The sequence below is a fragment of the Ochotona princeps genome, chromosome 16 (assembly GCF_030435755.1).
Source record: "Ochotona princeps isolate mOchPri1 chromosome 16, mOchPri1.hap1, whole genome shotgun sequence".
Taxonomy (NCBI): Eukaryota; Metazoa; Chordata; class Mammalia; order Lagomorpha; family Ochotonidae; genus Ochotona; species Ochotona princeps.
Window position 1 is genome coordinate 47,610,838 of NC_080847.1, and position 20,743 is coordinate 47,631,580.

Below are 20,743 nucleotides of genomic sequence, written 5' to 3' on the forward strand. Positions count from 1 at the left end.
CCTCTCAACTGTGTAAACAATATTAAAAATAAACATTTTTAAATGTTTCCTTCATTGCATGACATAGACTTTTTATTTTGCACCTATTTATTTATTTTTTAGCTGGGGTGGATCCATCAGGAATTCAAACTGGAACAGCAACAGCAAGAAGTGCAAGTAAAGTTACCCAGCTGCTCACCTACAGACCTCATCACAAAGGAGTTGGGGGTAAGGTGCGTGCGTAGTCGAGTACCACCCCTCACAATACACCGGACCAATCAGAAGCCAGATATATGCCCTGGGGGCACGCCTATAATGGAGTAGCCAATCATAATGCGATGGTCGCCAGTAGGATGCGGTGCTCATAACTCCGTGCGACTCCGGCAGCGAGAAGTCCAGTCCCAGGGACATAGAGGAGGTGTGCACCGGGATGACAGGAAAGAGTGGAGGGGTTGGAGGGGACAGTGAAGCAGTTAAGTGTCAGAACATGTGGGGCCCAGAGGGAGAAGGGTCGGGGGACGTTACAGGGCTAGGAAGGCTATTATGAAGGAAAACACAGCCACAGTGGGTTCTGGCTCAGGACACTGTCCCCTAGTTGGGGCAGTGTGGGTTTGCAATCTTTCCAGCCCAAGAGATTGATTTGTTTGTGGGAAACTCAGATGCGCCCTGTGCCCCAGCAGAATCCATTAATTGGCCTCTCCTCCTCAGGCCATGACTACGATGACTGACCCCAAGGAGCCCGAACTCCAGGTCATTCCACTGCGGCCGGTCACCCCACTACAGCCAACCCCCCGATTGCAGCCGGTCACCCCGACACATTTGCTCCCCCCACCCAAGGATTATTTGTTTCTGTCCGTTCTGGCCATCCTCTTCTTCTTCCCCTTGGCAATCCTGGCCCTGGTGTTCTCCCTCAAGGTAGGAACGCCTGGCTCAGCCAGCTCCCTCCGACCCCCATCCTGCCTCCCCGACCTCCTCATGTTCCCAAGGGCCTAGCTGCTTCCATCTGCGCTGTCCCGGGGGTCCCCTGTTGGCCTGCAGCTCCTCGTCCTGTCCTCTGTCCAGTGTTTCCCCTACCCCCAACCCCGCACGTCCTGCTCGCTCCCCCACCCTTTTCTATTGGGAAGGGTAGAGGTGACTTGCAGGCCACTCCCACCAGCTCGCCTCCACCTGCTCCTCCCCACAGACCCGGGAAGCCAACTTCTTTGAGAATCGGGAACTGGCACGGAGAAATTCCAAGCTGGCTTTAGCCTTCAGCATCCTAAGCATGCTGATGGGTAGTGTGGTGACAATTCTCTCCGTTGTACTCAGAGTCTGGAGACTGAAAATGTGAGCCCAGCCGCAAAGCCCTGCCTGCCTCACCAACGAAGGATTCAATCACCAGCGGACATCAGCAACTATCAGTACTGCCGGAGCAAGTCTCCCAACCGCAGCGTGTTTTAGAGCAATAAACTATATTAGGAGCCTTCTGCGGGCTCCGGAAGTCCCGTTTGGCTAGGGATCATGGGGGGCTCATTCACACAGTGAGCTTTATTTGGAAAACCGCGCCAAGCACATATGGCCCAGTTTTAAGTCTTTAGAATTCAGTGCCAATTTAAACAGATGAACTATTTGCCCCTGGAAAACTTTTTGTTCAAGACTTATTTGGAAAGGTAAGATTTATGGAGAGTAGGAGAGACAGATCTTCCATCCACTGGTTCATTCCCCAAATGGCCACAATGGCTCGAGTTAAGATGATCTGAAGCCAGGAGTTTCTTCCAGGTCTCCCACGCAGGTGCAGGGTCCCTAGGCTTTGGGCCATCCTCTGTAGCTTTCCCAGGTCACAAACAGGGAAATGCGTGGGAAGTGGAGCAGCCCGAACATGAACTGGCCCACATGAGACGCCAGCACATGAAGACGGAGGATTAACCAGATGAGCCACAGCACTGACCCCTAGACAATTTTTACAGGGTATTTCAAACAGATTCTAGAAAATAAAGTTAAAAGATAAGTTGACTGGTACAAACCAAAAACATTTGAAATTCATGTGTAATTTTTTTTCTCATAATATTCATGTTCAGAAACTTCTGGCATGCATTTTGAACATTTTTTGCACCAAAATAAATTTATCTTTTAATTCCATTTGCCAGGAACTTCTTCAAGAACAATCTGTGCATGGAGATGACAGAGAAAAGGGTAAAGTGTTGAGCGATGGGATGACTAGCAGAAAGTTCTGTCCAATAGAACTTTCACCAGTGGTAGAATGTTCCATAGTCTATAATTCTATTGTCGGCCACATATTGAGATGTGGCTAGTGCACCCAAGCAATTCAATCTTGGGTTTATTTATTACGAAAGTTTTTATTTGAAAAGTAGATGCATACATACACAGGGTGGGAAGAGAGAAACCCCAAGAAAAAGAGAGAGAGAACCCCTTGCCTTTGCTCACTCCCCAAGTGCCCACAAAGCCTGGGGCTGGACCAGGCTGAATCCGAGAGCTGGAACTCAGTCCAGATCTCCCACATGAGTGGCAGAGACCCAACTACTTTATCTGCTTCCTGCCAAGGTATGCAACATCAGGGAGCTGGAACCAGAAGTGGAGCTGGGACTTGAACCCAGGTACTGAAATGGGATGTGAGGGTCCTAAGTAATCTCTAACCACTACCCCAGGGCCTGCCCCTCAATATTTTAATTATAATTCACTTAAATACAATGTGTCACACGTTGTTAGTGGCTGTAAGAATGAACCAAAGCATGTTGGAAGTGTTCTACAGTATGAAATTAAGGAATCCGGAGGGGCCCAGCGGCATGGCCTAGCGGCTAAAGTCCTCACCTTGAACACGCCGGGATCCCATATGGGCGCCGGTTCTAATCCCATCCAGCTCCACTTCCCATCCAGCTCCCTGCTTGTGGCCTGGGAAAGCAGTCAAGGACGGCCCAAAGCTTTGGGATCCTGCACCCGCGTGTTGGAGACCCAGAAGAGGTTCCAGGTTCCTGGCTCCGGATTGGCACAGCACCGGCCGTTGCGGCTCACTTGGGGAGTGAATCATTGGAAGGAAGATCTTCCTCTCTGTCTCTCCTCCTTTCTGTATATCTGACTTTGTAATAAAAATAAATATTTTTTTAAAAAGGGGGGGGGATCCGGAGAAGTAAGGTACAATGGCACAGGGAAGCTCTCACTGGGGAATTAATAGCCAATCTGAAGTGAGAGAGAGCCACAGAAAATTCTGGAAGGAGACAGTTGCAAGAACAACAGCAAATATGAATACTCTGAGGCATCAAAGAGGCTGGCTTGTTGGGGACAAAAAAGAATATTTAGTGGGGTTGGCACTTCCAAGCACTGTGCTGATACTTAGCTCAGGGAAGTGGTGAGAGCTGTGAAGGTCACAGTAGGAAAGTTGTATGAAGGAAAGCCAGCAGAAATACCAAACACAGGCAACTTGGGCTACAATTTCTGTTAAAAAAAAAAAAAAAAAAAAAAAGATTGATTTTCTTCAATAATAGGCAAGGGGAAAAAAAGATATGTTTTTTTAAAAGATTTATTTATTTTTATTGCAAAGTCGGATATACAGAGAGGAGGAGAGACAGAGAGGAAGATCTTCCGTCCCATGGTTTACACCCCAAGCGGCCGCAACGGGCTGGAGCTGGGCCAATCCGAAGCCGGGAACTGGAACTCTTCTGGGTCTCCCACGCGGGTGCAGGGTCCCAAGGCTTTGGGCCATCCTCCACTGCTTTCCCAGGCCACAAGCAGGGAGCTGGATGAAAAGCGGGGTTAGAACTGGCACCCATATGGGAATCTCAGCGTGGGCAAGGCAAGGACCCTAGCCACCAGACTACCACAGTGGGCCCAGGGGATCATTTTCTTGGACCTTTGCAGGATATGGGCTTGGAGAATAGAAGATGGATTTGCTAAGAGCTAAGGGATTGGACTTAGTGAAAGCAAAACGTACAACTCTAATTGCTTCTTTGGCGGGGAGACAGAGTTATAAGGTGAGGCATGTAGGGTTCAGGGAAGGATTACGGGGGTGATTGTGATGTCAGAGGGCACAGGAGGGAGAAGCCCAAGCCATAGCTCTCTGAGTTTGCAGCATTGGCTTCACCTGGGGACTTGTCAGAAATGCAGATTCTTGGAGCTTGCCCAGCGGGTAAAGCTGCCCCAGGAAGATGCCCCCCTTCCAGATGGAGGCCGCTACCACCTCTCTTCCAATCCAGCTTCCTGGTCATGCTCCTGGGAAGGCAACAGAAGACAGTCCAAACTCTTGGGCCTCTGTCACCTATGTGGGTGACCTGAAAGGAGCTCCTGGCTCCTGGCTTTGGTCCTGCCCTGTCCTGGATGTTGTGATCACTTGGGGAGTGAACCACCAGATGTCTCTCAGTGTCAGTCTTTCAAACAAATAATAATAATAATAATAAAATCTTAAAAAAGAAAAAAGAGGGGGTGTTGCCTGGCCTAGCTACTTCAGAACGCCTGGGGCCATCTTGGCTCCGGCTTGGAGAGCTTGGAGAGCTTGGAGAGCTGAGTGCACAAACAGGACCCCTCACCCCATCAGCCACTTCTGGCTGGTCAGGGTAGGGGGTGTGACCTAGCCTGGCTGCTTCTGAGCAGTAGGGGCCATCTTGGCTTAGGCGGCCAGAACGCTAATCAGCGCCAGGTTCCGCCTGATAGCCGCCCACTGTCGAGCTCTGGGGACTCGAGGTGATGAATTACTGCCTAGGAACATCCCTGGATAAGGTCACCATAGCTGTAGGTGAGGAAAGAATCCTGAGGGACACCTAAAACAAGGCCACTTGCAGATAAGCGAAGGGACTGACACCTGGTAGTTTGGGAGAGATTGGATGATCTCTATGGGTCAGACTGATTCATCAGTCCACATGGGAGTCCTGAGATGGGCTCGTTAGTGCAGAACATCGCTGACTGCCACATGCCACCCCACGAAAGCTATGGCTGGGGGCCTGGCTAGCCGAGCTAGATCCCAGTACGTGACTGAGTGTGGGAACAAGTCACATCAGGCAGGGCCATGACACTAACCAGCATATGAGAGAACCAGGTCCGGGGGGTAGATTCCACAGGGAATAAGTGAGCCCAACCCTGTGGAAGTACAAGTCCTGCTGGTTAACTCAAGAGTCAGGGTGGTGATGGGCTGAACTAGGTGTGAACGTGGAACCCGCCAACACTCAAAGGTACTGAGGCCAAGAGTAGGCTGGGCAGGTCGAGGCTGCAGCACCTGCGTGTACATCCTAAAACAGGGTATGGGGTGGGACAACATCCACCAGTTCATACAAAGGCCAAGATGGAGGTACAGGGTATGCCGGGCGAGGGCCTAGCACCTGCTGACATGTATGAGATCTGGGTCTGGACTGAGCCAGGTGGGGAAACCTGAGAAGCTCCCCTAGTGGGTCATAGTTCCCACTGGTGAGCACGTGGTCCAGACCCAGGGTTTGGGCAAGCTCGGCAAGGTAACCTCATCTGTTGGCTAATGTGTGGATTGGTTTTAGAAGGGGGCAGACTGGACAAGTAAACCTTAGCCCACTGGCAAGTGCAGAAACCAGGCTGGAGTGCAGGTCATGCTGGGCAAGGGTATCACACCTACTGGTTTACATGAGCCAGGGATGGGAGCAGACCAAGCAAGGCCAGGTTGTAGCACCTGCCAGTGAGAGCTGGGACTTGGGAGGCTGGCTAGGTGAGGCCAGGCTGCAGCATCCGAAGACAAAGGCTAAGACAGATGAGGGGCTATGCCAGGCTGGGTCGGAGCAACCACTGGCACACGTGAGATCTGTAGTTAGGAAAAGGCCTGACTGGGGAGCAAAGGGGACACCCTGGCCAGGCTGTGATTACCACTGGTGAGCGTTAGGGCCAGGGTGGGGACTGCGGTCTGGCCTGGATATGGCTGCAGGATCCCTCGACACAGGTGTGGGCTGGTTATGGGATGCACCAGACTGTGCTCAACCCCAACACTCACTGGTGCTCATGAGAACCAGGGTGGGTGTAGGATGGGCTAGGCTTGGTCTCTGCCCCTGCTGACCCATGCATGAGCTGTGTCTGGGTACGGACCAGGCTTGGCTGGGCTGTAGCATCCAACAACAAGAACTAGAATGGGTGAGGGCTGGTCAGGAAAGGCCAATGTTCCTGCTAGGACCCACCAGTGTGCATGAGATCTAGCACTGGGAGAGATCCTGTTGGAGGAGCTTGGGTAACTCCTCCGTCAGGACACAGTCCCTTCAGCTGAGTGCAAGAACCAAGACAGGGAGCAGCCCAGAACAGGCCAAAATACAGTACCCACTGACATACATTTAGCACAAGTCAGGGGCAGGCCAGGCTGGGTCAGTCCATATCACCAACTGGCAAATCTGAGCGCCAGAATGGAGTGTGGGTCAGGCTGGATCGGGACGCCAATACCAGCCAGTCCACATTAGGGCTGGGACTGAGGACTGGCAGAGCAGGGCCAGGCTGTAGCCCCCACCAGCATGAGCTGGAATTGGGGATGGGCTGAGCCTTGCCAAGCTATAGCACCCACTGGCAAGTGCCAAGGTGAGGCAGGTTGTTCCAGACTGAGCTGCAGCACCCAACCAGCACACATGAGACCTGGGAGAGGGGGATAGACCCACTGGGTATCTGCAGGGGCCCCTTAATGGTCCACTACTCCCACTGGTGAGCATGAAAGCTGGGATGGGGGCAGACCAGGATGGAGAGGGTCACAACATATGATGGCCTACATGTGAGCTAGATCAGGAAAAAGCCAGGCTGGGCTGACTCTACCTTCTGGTACATGCATAAGCCAGAGTGGGTGAGGGTAGGTTGGGCTTTGCTGTGGCAAAGTCCATGCTGACACAGGGGGCCAAATTCTGGCAGGTGCAGGCACAATTAGACAGATGGTGGCACCTATTGGTACCAGTGTGGACTGGATAGTGGGGCTGGTTGGGTTGAACTAGGCTTCAATGCCCATTGACATGTATGAGAGCCAAATCAGATATGGGACAGATGGGGCCAGTCTGCTGTACATACTGGCAAGCACAGGAACCAGGGTAGGGGGCAGGCCTGGTGGAGGTTATTGCAGGTCACTCCAACTAGACTGCAGCTCCCACTGGTTTATGTGAAGGCTGAGTATGTGGGGGGCAAGATCAGGCTGGACTCCAACACCCACTGATTTGCATAAAAACATGGGGCTGGAGACAGAACTGACCCAGTAATTGCAACTACCAGTGTGTGCATAGGCTATTTTGGGTGATGGACTGTGCTGGACCCTGTATTGGCAAACATACACAAGAATCAGTCTGGGATGGCCTCAGTTGAGGTTTCTTTGGCAATTCCCTAACAACTGAACTGCTGGACTCACAATCCCAACCATGGAGAGAATTGCAGGTTCCATGGTCTGACCGCAGAGTGCATATGTCAGAGCTGGACCTTCTCAATGGCTCAGAAGGGGTAGTGGGTGGCATATCCAAATGCACATGAAGGATATGGCAGTCCATTGGAGCCTCCAGAGGATACCTGGCACCACAGCAGACAATAAATTGATCAACTACTCCAACCAAGCATTGGCAGTGAGTATCTGAGCAAATGGAGACTCTAAAGTGAACCAAAGCAGCCAGGGGATTCCGGAGAGATTTCATTGTGATTGGAGTGGTGGAATCAACAGCAATTCAGGACCGTTTGAACTATCAAAGCCTCCTGAGAACTGCATGGCATTGCAAATTTCTATTTTTTTAATGTTGTTGAATATTTTTTTCCAATTTATTTATTTTATTGCAAAGTCAGATATACAAAGGAGGAGAGACAGAGAGGAAGATCTTCTGTCCATTGATTCACTCCCCAAGAGGCCACAATGGCCAGTGCTAAGCCAATCCAAAGCCAGGAACCAGGAGCCTCTTCCAGTCTCTCACACAGGTGCAGGGTCCCAAGGCTTTGGGCCATCCCCCACTGCTTTCCTAGGCCACAAGCAGGGAGCTGGGTGGGAAGCGGGGCCACCGGGATTAGAACCGGCACCCATATGGGATGCTGGCGCATTCAAGGCAAGGACTTTAGCTGCTTGGCTACTGCGCCAGGGTCCTGTTGTTGATTTTATATTGTGGCTTTTCATTTAAGGGGATTTATAGTAACTGTATAATGGAGATTATCATATCCAGATGTGAGGATACAATACAGTATGCATCTCTACTTACAGATCAAAAATGGACTCCTAATGAAACTGTTAACTATATCTTAACAATAGGATGCTGGACTCTGCCATTGTCTATGTCCACAATGATGGACATATGACTGTTTATGAAGAACTATATTACAGTAATAAAATAGGGAAACTCAATGGTGGGGGAGGGGAATTAGGGAGGGAGTAATAGCTATCCCAAGACCTATGGAACTGTATCATAAAAATGATAATAATAATTTTTTAGAATTGTAAAAAAAAAAAGAAAGAAAGAAAACAGAGTCTTCCCTGTGTGCCTGAGCTTGAGAGGCATTGAATGCTTTTCAGATTGGAAGAGGGGAGAGCAGGGGTAAAAGGAGAGAGAAGACACAGACTGGGCTTGGGTGTGGTGTTTGGAGGAAGTTACATGGCCAGCCAGGGTATTATGGGGGAGTGGGGTGTCAGAAACCAGGTTCACTCATGTGACAAGTGTTTCTGTTGGTGACCCAGTGCATGGATACCCCAGTCCTTGGTGCCTGATGACCCTTCTCAATCCTGTTCCTCCTGCTGACATTCATGGCTACAAGGCTGACTTCTAGGGCTCAGAGTTCAAAGTCACAGAGAGAGGAGGCCGATCCAAGTAAGGGTAGACTGACATGTTCTACAATTGTTTGATGGTTAAGAAACAGAGAATCTTCCATCTGCTTATTCACTCCCCAAATACTCTCAACAGCCAGAGCCAGGCCGCATCCAGGCACCCGAAACTCCAACTGGGGTCTTCCAAGGACCTGAGTCAGGTGATAATGGCCCTGCTGGACCCCCAACCCCAGGGTTCACAGATGCAGCACATACCACGCAGGCGGGCCAAGGACCCAGGCCAGGCGACCAGGGCCCTGCCAAACCCCCCACCCATGGGACTCAAGGACCTGGCACCCACCACACAGGTGCGTCAAGAACCCAGGCCTAGTGACCCAGGTCCCACTGGACCACCTGCCCCTGAGGCTCAGGGTCCCAGTATCCAATGTGTAGATGAGCCAAGGACCCAGGCCAGGTGGCCCGTGCCCTGCAGGATACCCAGTCCCAGTACTCACAGATCTGGCACCCAACACGTAAGTGGACCAAGGATCCTGGGCCAGGCAACCCAGGCCCCACTGGATCCCCTGACCCCAAGGTTCATGGCCCCAACCTCCACCACACAGGCAGGCCACAGACCCAGGCCAGGCAACCCATGCCCTGCTGTACCCGGGGACTCACAGATCCATCTCACAGGTGGGTCAGGGACCCAAGCCAGGGAACCTGAGTCCTCCAAGACCTCCCACCACCAGGGCTCACGGGCCTAGCACCCACCTTCCCCTGACTGTCATGACTCGCTTCAGCTCAGCATCCACCAGCAGGTACTGCAGCCTGGCTTGGTCCAGCCTGCCCCAGGTCCAGTTTGTGCAGCCCAGCCATGCCAAGCCAGCCCCCAGTCCTTGTCCTGATGTGAATTGGCTGGTGTTGCATCCCATCCTGGTTCTCAGATCTGCTAGTGGCTGTTGTAAACTGGCCCAGCCTGGCCCGCTCCCGGACCTGATCCCTGTATATGCTGGTGGGTCTTACAACCTGGCCTGGTCTGGGCTGCTCCTTGCCTTGGTTCTTACGCTCATCTGCAGAGATTGCATTCTTTTTTTTAAATATTTTTATTTTGAATTTTGAATTATGTGGTATAGTTTTGTATAGGCTGGGATTCCCCCCCCAAACTCCCACCCCCCAACAGATTTTTCCCATTTTGTTACAATAGTGTAGTCCTTCATAAGGAATCATAATTCAATCAGTCTCTTATTTAAGTGTACCCCAACACTGTTGGTACAGACAATGTCAGACAGTCCAGCATCCCATTGTCTACACATGTCCAACAGTTTCATTGGGAATCCATCTTTTGTCTGGATGCAGGGAAGAGATTGCATTCTGACAAAGGAGTTTCCCAAGCTCCTCTATCAGGTCTCCTCCCAGTGGCAGATGTTGCACACACTGGTGGGTCTTTGGCCCAGGAAGACTTTGTCCACCTCTTGTCCTGGCAGGAACAGTGGCCTTACTTGACCAGCCCACAACCATTTCACCTCTCATTGTTGAGTGCTGCAGCCCAGCCATACCTGATCCACACCCAGATACAGTTCTCACATGGTTCAGCGGGAGCTGAGACCTAGCTTAGCCCATTCTACACCCATGCTGGCTCTCATGCGTATCAGTGGGTGCTGGAGTCTAGCCCAGTCTGGCACTCCCCAGACCCAGTCTCACCCATCCTGAGGGAGACTGCAGTCATGTCCACCCTAGATCATTATCTTCGTTCTGGCTCTTGCACTCAACAGTAAAAACCCCAACCTAGCTAGGGAGTCCCCTTAGTACTCTAACCAGGCCTGTTCCCAGCCACAACTCTTGTGCATGCCAATGGAGATTGTTGTTCCACAGGAATAAGGACCCATATGCCCTCTAGTCCTGATTCATCACATGCTGCTCAGTGTCATGGTCCTGCCACTCATTGTCCATTCACTGTTTCGACTCTCACTGGTGGGAACCTTGATCCAGCCCTACCAGGAGGCCCCCATCCCAGCCTCAGTATGTGCCTCTGAGTGGTATTCTGTGATGGTTGATGCTCACTGCTCCAGCTCAGGCCTCCTTGGTGAACTGGTACTTCAATCTGACCCTTAAAGTTCCTCCCATTCCCTTGCTTATCTGCTGGAACAGTGGCAATGTCCATGGAAGTCCCTCAGAAATCATTCATCACCTGGACATGAATTCTCAGGTTCCTACATGCCCCCTCCTGTGCCAACCACAAGGCCCCTGATAGGCCCACACCCCTCAAGTCCCCAGAGCTTGATGCCAGGTAGCCAGAGGGCTTTTACCCTAAAACATTGGTACCCTGGTTGCCTGACCCAAGATGGTGCCAGCTGCATTTAAGCAGCTGGCGAGGTGAAATTTTTGGGTCAGGAAGCTAGGATGCGCTCCCTCCTACAAGTCAAAACTGCGTGCAGCTGGTAGGGTGGAAGTTCCCGCTTGCATGCCCAACCCCACCTGTAGATTTCATTGACTGTCCAATACAGTGAAACTGCTGTGCAAGCAGCTGCCTCACTGTGTTTAGGAACAAAGGCTGCATGTGCTCAATGTAATACAGTTTTCTGGGGGCGAGCATTTCCAGCCCCTGGTGCCTGAATCCATGGGGCGGTATCCCCAGGCAGGGAGAGCTACTGCACTTGCGCCAAGTTGGTTGGCTTGCTAGGTGGAGAATGATCCTCCAACCCCACCTGGCCACCCTTTCCACAGGTGTGTTTCCAGCTCCCAGCTGCAACCCCTTTCCCACCCCACCCTCCCAGTTCCCAATCCCAATGACCTGCACACCCCCATTCTGCTCTTAGCCTTGCCCAGAACCCTGCACCCAGAACCCTGCTCATTGCTTTCTCCTCTCCTCTCCCTTCCTGTCCCTGATCATGATCCCCTCTAAGTTTGGTCTTGGGAGCCCTCTCTCCATTGTCACCCTTCACCTGTCCTGGCCTTTGCCTTAGATGCTGTGGCCTAGCATCCTTGGCTCATGCAAATCAGTAGGTGTGATATCCTAGCCCAGCATGACCTGTGCTCCAGCCTGATTTCTGTTCTTGCTTGTGAACTAAGGTTCGCTTGGCCCTGCCCAGTCTACCCCCTTACATATCCAACCCACACATTAGCCAGCAATTGGAGCTACTTTGCCCAGCTTGTCCAACCCCCAGGCCTGGACCATGTGCTCATCAGAGAGTTGTGACCCACTAGGGGAGTTTCCCAAGTTCTCCCACTTGACGCACTCCCAGACCCAGATCTCATACATGGCAGTGGGTGTTAGGCCAGTGCCCAGCATAGTCTACCTTTCCATTTTGGCCTTGTATGAGCTGGTGATCATTGCAGCCTGACCCACTCCTCACCCTGTTTTAGGATGCACATTTGGGTGCTGCTGCCTTGATTTGCCCAGACTGCTGTCGATTCCTTTACCCATGACTGATGGCAGGTTCCATGATCACACCTAGCTCAGCCCATCACCACTCCAACTCTTGAGCTAACCAGCGGAACTAGTATTTCCACAGGGTTTAGCCCACACATCCTCCACAGAATCTACCCCTGGACATGGTTCTTTTGTGTGCTGGTTAGTGTCATGGCCCTGCCTAGTGTGGCCTATGCCCTGATCCAACATTCTGTCAGGTACTAGGATCTAACCCTGCTAAACAGGGCCCCAGCCTTAGCTTTTGCATGGACTGGTGTGTGGTGGTCAGCATTGTTCAGTGATAACAAGTCCCATATAGGACTCATAAGTGGGCTGGTGTATCAATCTGACTCCTATATCATCCAGTCTCCCTCCTCAAAACCACCAGGTCTCAGTACCCTCGCCTACCTTCAAGGAAAAGTTACTCTGTTGTTGAGAGTCTCTCAGCATTGATTCCTCACCAACACGCACAGCAGCCTCAACATGGAAATACCTAGGCAGCAATTTCACACTCCTAAGACCCCAGAGTTTGCCACCAGGTGGCCAACAGGCAGAGCCTGGTGCCAAATGGCGTGGTTGCGGCAGCTGTAGCCAGAGCCCCAAGCATAGAGTCCGACCTGGCCTGGGTGCCCCCAGCAGCCTGTGGTTGCTGAAAGTTCTATCTACCCAGACCCCAAGGTCACACACCTCTGGTCCCTCCCACTGCTCAATATTGGTGGCAGATGGAGCCTAGGTCCACCTTGTTCCCAAGAGATCCCCTCCCAGCGTACTCACCAGGAAGAGGAAGCCTCTTGAACCCAGGCAGGCCTGGGCCCAGCTCACCGCGTGGTCATGGTTGTGGTCATGGTAGCTGTAGCCAGGGCCCCAAGCATGGGGTCCGACCCAGTCCGGGTGCCCCCAGCAGTTGTTAACTATATCTTGACAATAGGATGCTGGACTCTCTGCCATTGCTCATACCCACAATGATGGACATATGACTGTTTATGAAGAACTATACTATATAATGATACAGGGGAACTCAGTGGGAGGGGGACTTGAGGAAGGGGAAGGGAAATCCCAAGGCCTATGGAACTGTATCATAAAATGATAATAATAATTTAAATTTTAAAAATTAAAATAATAATAATTGAAAATGTTTAAAGGGTACAAAAAAACAATAACACCCTCAGAACATTCTTCCCCATTCAGGATCTCTACGGCATCATCAAACCCCCAACTCTGGGTTCTGATGTAGTTTGATAGCAAAGAGCAGCTCCCTCCCCTTCCCCAACTGTAGACACAGGAGAAAAATTTTAAAATCTGAAATATTTGTCCCACCCACCTTTCTCCATATCTCAACCCTCCCTACCCTAATCAGAGGCTCACATGGCAGTGTATTGTTCTCAACTATGCAAACAATATTTTTTTTTAATTTTTTAATTGTTTTTTTTTAATGACTAGAAAATTCATTACTTTCTGAAAACCATACAAGACAAAGAAAGCTCCCATACAGGGAAAGGAAGATGAAGAAGAAAATAATAAAAAAGACAAATCAGGAGATGGTGAAGGCAGAGAAGGATGAGAAATAGCCTAAAATATATATATATATTAATCAGATCATTCACCTGCCTTCAGTTGTCATAACCTTCCCTTGGGTGTCCCAGCTGCTGTATACATTATGATCATGTGGCATTGTTTCCAATGCTTAATGCCTAACCTCCCACATATTCAACCCCTTCCACATCCATGAATCTTCTATCCAGAACTGAGCATGGAGCAGGAGGAAAATGTCCTGCCCTGCTGTCGTCATGAACTATTAAGCCGCACAACTCTTTCTATCCAATCACCTCCAATGATCAAGAAGGCCATCCATTAAGCCATCCCATAGCAAGGAGACATTCACACTGAACACTGTTCTTCAGTTCACCTGCTATGATATTATGCATAAAAAGTAGTTTCTCAGTTCACTCTCTTATTGGTAAGTGGTAAGTGGTGCTCTAGCCAAGAGACAAACTGACAGACCAGCTAAAGGTCCTTTCAGTCAAAAAATTCACTTGATAGAGTATGGTTCGAGCCAGGCTCAGTCGCAATACATATAAGCTTACATTATGGCTGAGACTGGGTGTCAGCTGGGCTGGGCTAAGTTGTAACCCCACCAACCTGAGCTGGAATTGGGGGTGGGCCGGGCCTGGCCAGGCTACAGGACACACTGGCAAATGCCGAGATGAGGCGGGTCATGCCAGAACGGGACACAGCACTCAACCAACACACATGAGAACCAGCGGGGAAGGGAGCAAAACCGGTAGGTGGAATGGGGAGGGCTCCCCTGCTGGACCACCACGGCCAAGGACAGCATGAGCTGGGATAGGGGCAGACCAGACTAAGCAGGATTACAACACCTGTGGGCCTCATGTGAGCTAGATCAGGAAAAAGCCAGGCTGAGCTGATTGTTCCTACTGGTGCAAGCATAAATCAGAGTGGGTGAGGGTTGGTTGGGCTTAGCCACAGCACCAGCTGGCAGATGCTGGCTCTGGGAGCTAATTCTGTCAGGTTAAACTTCAGAACCACCTGGAGAGTGCATAAGCCGGAGTGGGAGTGGGCCAGTAGGGAAATAATGGGTACCCCCCTCTTGGGTTACCACTCTCACTGGAGACCATGTAAACCAGGACTGGGGCAGACGTGGCTGGACAGAACGGCACCCGCCAGCAATTCTGTGGGCTGGATAGTGGGTCTGGTTAGGTTGAACTAGGCTTCAATGCCCACTGACATGTATGAGAGCTAAATGGGATGTGGGGCAGACTGGACCAGTCTGCCATACATACTGGCAAGCACAGGAACCAGGACGGGGGCAGGCTTGGTGGGGGTTATTGTGGGTCACTCTGACTAAGCTGCAGCTCCCACTGGTTTGTGTGAGGGCTGAGTGTGTGCTGGGCAGACTCAGGCTGGACTGCAACACCCATTGGTTCGTGTGGAAGACAGGTCTGGAAACTGAACTGACCCAGCAATTGCAACCACCAGCATAAGCTGATTGGGACGACAGACTGTGCTGGACCCTGTGCTGGCAAGCACACATAAGAATCAGGTCTGGAATCGCCTCAGATGAAATTTCTTTGGGGATCCCTCTAACTGAACTGCTGATCTCAGAACCCCAACCACAAAGATAAGTGCAGGTTCCATGGTCTGATCATGGAGTGCATGTATCAGAGCTGAGACTCCTCAGAGGCTCAGATGGAGCAGTGGACAGTATGTCCCGGTGCACATGGAGGATATGACAGTCCATCGGAATCTGCACAGGGCATCTGGTACCACAACAGAAGATGGAGGACAGAACAAAAGGATCATCTACCCCAGTCACGTGTTGTCGGTCAAAATCCGGGCAGAGATTCTAAGGTAGACTATGTCAGCCAGTGGATTCTGGAGAGATTTCATCATGTTTGGAATGGTGAGACTGGCAGCAATTCAGAACTGTTGAACTATCAAAACCACTTGAGCAAGACCCTTGGAGCATGCCCCACATCGGGGCCTCTGGGATGGGTGGGAGGCTGGGTGTGGATTCTCCCCCTATCTATCTCTCCCCGCCCCCCAGATATAGAAAGGAAAAAATGTGGTGGGCCTGGCACAATAGTGTAGTGGTTAAGGTCCTCGCCTTGAACACGCTGGGATCCCATATGGGTGGCAGGTTCTAGTCCCGGCAGCTCCACTTCCCATCCAGCTCCCTGCTTGTGACCTGGGAAAGCAGTCGAGGACAGCCCAGAGCCTTGGGACCCAGCACCCGCTTTGGAGACCTGGAAAGAAGTTCCTGGCTCCTGGCTTCGGACACTTTAAAAGCCACTTGGGGAGTGAATCATCGGACAGAAGATCTTCCTCTGTCTCTCCTCCTCTCTGTACATCTGCCTCTCCAATATAAATAAATAAATATTTAAAAGGAAAGAAAATGTGGAAACAATAGTCATACCCACTTTCCTGTAGCCCTTGATCCTTTGTGCCCTAATCAACTATGTAAAGATTATAAAAATAAAATAATAGTTTTAAAAAAAGAAGATAGGGATGGAGATAACTGACCCAGTAATTTCAACTAACTGTGCGTGTAGGCCAATTTGGGTGATGGACTGTGCCGGACCCTGTATTGGCATGTACACACAAGAATCAGTCTGGGATCACCTCAGATAAAGTTTCTGTGGGAATCCCCCCAACCTAACCTCTGGACTCCTAACTTCAACCATGGAGGAAATTGCAGGTTCCATGGTTTGCTTGTGGAATTCACGTGTCAGAGCTGGGCCTCCTCATTGGCTTAGACAGAGCAGTGGACAGCATACCCAGATGCAAATGGAGGATTTGGCAGAGGACACTGGAGCCTGCAAAGGACACCTGGTACCACAACAGAGCACAGAGCACAGAGCAAACCAATCAACTACTCCAGCCAAGAGTTGTCAATGAATACTTGGGCAAATGGAGACTCTAAGGTGGACTATGTCAGCTGATGGATTCTGGAAAGATTTCTTCGTGGTTGGATGGGCAAGACTGGCAGCAATACAGAACTGTGGAACTATCAAAACCACTGAACAGGACCCTCAGAGCATGCCCCACATGGTAGACCCTGGGATGGTTAGGAGGCTGGGTGTGGATTCTCTCCATGCCCCAGATACAGAAAGGAAAAAAGAGAATGTCAAAACAGTGATCACACCCACTTTCCTCTAGCCCTTAACCCTTTGCACCCTAATCAAATATGTAAAAAGTCTCAAAAATAAAATTTATACAGTGTATATTCTTTTAAAAAGCAGCTAAAGGAACCACCATCTACAACCTGGTGGCACTGCATTGGTGACATCTGCTAGTGCTTCTTACGTGGTTCAATAATTAACGATGGTGTTTGCAAATGACAGTGTTCGAAAAACACATGATAAACTCCTACGAACTTAACAGTTCACTTAACAGTTCTGCGGGTCAGAATGGCTCAGGATCTCACATGGCTGAAATTAAGGCCAGCCAGGCTGAGCTCTCATTCGGAACTCAAGGTGCTCTTCCCAATGAATGTGGCTGCAGCAACATTCACATCCTTGCTGTCATATAGTTAACTATGTTACCTGCTCCTGCTTTATTCCCCTTTGGCTGAACTCCCTGTTTCCTGGCTGGCTGCTTGCTGGGTTACAGGCTGCTGCCTCACTCAGGCACACCCAGTCCAGCACTGGAGACCCTCCGGTGTTTCCCCGCCTCTCCTGTCTTGAGCCTCTTTGCTCAGAGAGACTCACACCTTCATAAGATTTAACCTGAAGCTACTCTTACTCCTTAAACTTGGGTTTGGGATTTTCATCACATCAGCAAAATCCTTTTACAGCAGTTCACAAGTTAGTGTTTGATTCACTAACAGGGAGGAAGGTGTGTGTATTTTCAGCAGGGTGTAGGAACCGTGGGGTCACCAGAAAATTCTGCCTACCTCACTGGTAATTTCCTACCGCATCACTCCATCTATGTTCGTTAGGTGGTATCCTTTTTTAAGAAAGTTTCCCTCGATTCACCTTCTTTTGTCATCCTTTATTTCCTTCTTTTTGTCAGCCTGGGTGAGAGAATCTCTTCTTAACCCAGTGCTTTTTATCATCCACTACTGACATTGTATATTTTTCTCCTACCTGGAAATCTCCTAATTCTCCTACTAACCTTGTCTACTTACTCCATCCCACAGCTCTTGGGAGAGCTCCTCCTGGTTCTGCCCACATTCTCTGACTGCAGACCAGAGTATACAGTAAGGAAGAAGAATCAGGCTTCAACACTTGGAACTTTCAGCCAAGCCCTACCAAAGTTGGCAAAGGGGATGGGAGGGTGGGGCAGTCCTGGAGAGAGAGGGTGGTCTGAGGCCTGGGGAGGCTGGGGACATTGGAGCCACACCCTTTTATGAGAGCAGTCATTGAGGATTGAGGTGCTAGTTTCTCCATTGTGAAGACTAGCCTTTTAAGTCTAGGGCTTGGGATTTTAGATACAAGGGGAGCAGTGGAGGGCAGGGGCTCTGTTTCTAACAAGCTCTAGGGTCTATCTAGGGTCTTGGCCCCCACACCCTCAGGCATGGCAGACCCAGCTGCTGCTCCAGCTGCCCCAGCTGACCAACCTCCTCCAGCTGCCCCAGGAGCCCCAGCTGCCCCAGCTGCCCCAGGTGCCCCCGCAGCCCAAGCAGCCCCAGCGGCCAAAGCAGCCCCAGCTGCCCCAGGTGCCCCCGCAGCCCCAGCTGCCCCAGCGGCCAAAGCAGCCCCAGGTGCCCCTGGTGCTCCTGGTGCCAAAGAACAAAAAGAAGAAGAAAAACAGACACCAGAAGAACTGGCATTTTATGCTCCAAATTACTTGTGCTTGGTTATCTTGGCCATAATTCTTTTTTTCCCTTTGGGAGTTGCAGCTTGCTACTTCTGCAAAAAGGTAATACAATGCCCATGTTATGTCCTATCCTGTCCTCTACTTGCTCTTTGCATCTCCTTCTATCCTAGGACTTGGGTCGGGGTTTTTCTTCAGTGACTGAAGTTATCCAACCTTCCAATGCTATCTGGTCTTGAAACCCACAACTATGCTTCCATCCCTACAGACGATAGACGCCAACAAGGAAAGCAAATGGGAAGAGGCTTACGCCAACTCAGGTCGAACCGGCTGGCTGAGTGTATTTGGCATCCTCATTGGTTTGGGCCTAATTTATGGATTAGCCCTATATACCTGAAGACCAGGCCCAGCATCCCAGGGGTCAATGCCCTGAAAGATCTACCCACGAAGACACAAGTCAGCCACCATGCAAGAAACTCAACAGCTAAGACATTCCCTACCCAAGAAATCTACCAACCAAGGAATTCAACATCCAACTAACCCATCAGCCCAGGAATATCCAGACCACCTGTTTGCCTTACCTCAGCACAACTGACCTCCAGCATTGTCTCCATCCACCTGAGAGACCCATGTACCAAGATTCCCTTACTTCCTGGACACTGGGTTGATCGTCCAAATACTTATTTAAGCAAATAAAATTGAAGGGAATATTCTGGTTTTGGTGTGTGTGTGAGCTCATCCTGTGTTTCACTAGGGCTGTGCATTTGGTAAGCTATGTGATACCAGGACATCCTAACTGTGAGGTCTCTGACATGGAGATCAGGCTGACACATGTGTACATCCTACCACCTCTGATGCTTAAAAAAAGAAAGTTACATCCTTGAACATAATCCTTCTCTAGAGCCTGGCTCCTTTGTCTGGAAAGCATACACAACCATTTCGAACATGGAGTGACATTTAGAAATTTGAATCATTGCTCCTTCTCTAAGGGTTTCACTGTTCAAGGTAGGATGTTATGCTTGTAATGGCTCCTAGTGAGATTTTTTAAAAAGTAAAATAAAAAGCCTCTTTCAGCAATTAAGATTCAAAAATCACTGGCATCCCATCTGAGTACCAGTTCAAGACCCAACTGCTTAGCTTCCAATCCAGCTCCCTGCTTGTGGCCTGGAAAAGCAGCAGAATGTTGGTCAAGTCCTTGAGCCCCTGCACCCACATGGGAAACCCAGATGTAGTTCCTGACTCAGTTCCAGTCATTGCAGTCATTTGAGAAGTGAACCAGGAGATGGAAGATATCTGTTTCTCTTAAACTCTGCCTTTCAAATAATCTTTAATTAAAGAAATGTTTTTTAAAGAGCATCATCGGGTCTGGCACGGTGGCCTAGTGGCTAAAGTCCTCACCTTGAATGTGCTGGTATCCCATATGGGCGCTGGTTCTAATCCCGGCAGCTCCACTTCCCATCCAGCTCCCTGCTTGTAGCCTGGGAAATCAGTCGAGGATGGCCCAAAGCCTTGGGACCCTGCGCCAGTGTGAAAGACCTGGAGCAAACTCCTGGTTCCTGGCTTCAGATCGGCACAGCACCGGCCATTTCGCTCACTTGAGGAGTAAATCATCGGACAAAAGATCTTCCTCTCTGCCTCTCCTCCTCTCTGTATATCTGACTTTGTAGTAAAAATAAAGTAAATATTTAAAAAAAAAAAAAAAAAAAGAGCACCATCATGGGTTTGGCACAATACCCTAGTGCCTAAATCCTCGCCTTGCATACCTGGGATCCCACATGGGCATGCTGCTTCATATCCCAGCTGCTCTCTTTCCTATCCAGCTCCCTGCTTGTGGCCTGGGAAAGCAGTAGAGGATGGCCCAAAGCTTTGGGACCCTGTGCCTGTGTGGGAGACCCAGAAGAAGCTCCTGGCTCCTGGCTCCTGGTTTTGCACTGGCTCGGCTACAGCCATTGCAGTCAGTTGGGGAGTGAACCAGTGGATGAAAGATCTTTCTCTCTGCATCTCCTCTCTGTATATCTTCCTTTCCAATAAAGTGGAGAACTCCATCCAGATCTCCTACAAAAGCAGCAGGGACCCAGGGTGAACATGTTAGAAAGAAGCTGGCTGGGATTCAAACCAGAGTGCCGGCCTCTTAGCCTCCTAGTCAAACACCTGCCCCTCTTTACTGGTGGAATTTACATTTCTCACAGAGTGGTGTATTTTGTCATTGCTTGGGACTGAGTTATGTCCCCCTGGCCTCTTCCTCTTAAATGATACACAATGAAGCCCAAACCTCCAGGGACAACTGTGTGTAAAGACAGGGGCTTTTATGAGGTAATCAGGGTGGCAGGTGGTTAGGGGAGTGGGTCCTTGTGACAGCATTAGTTCCCAAGAGTAAAGAGACCTCTCTCTCTCTGTCTCTTTCT

General features: G+C 50.3%; 2 protein-coding genes across 2 annotated transcripts in view; one reads left to right on the forward strand and one right to left on the reverse strand.

Moving 5' to 3' along the window:
- The window catches only part of ATP4A (ATPase H+/K+ transporting subunit alpha), a 54,377-nt gene that overhangs the window by 27,111 nt on the left and 6,523 nt on the right, over window positions 1–20,743 (reverse strand). The gene's annotated exons all lie outside the window — the stretch shown is intronic.
- On the forward strand, window positions 18,318–19,053 carry PMIS2 (PMIS2 transmembrane protein; the record flags this gene model as incomplete). Its single annotated transcript, XM_058674121.1, has 2 exons — window positions 18,318–18,443; window positions 18,607–19,053. Coding segments are annotated over 2 exons (255 nt in total), but the record flags the coding sequence as incomplete, so codon positions are not given.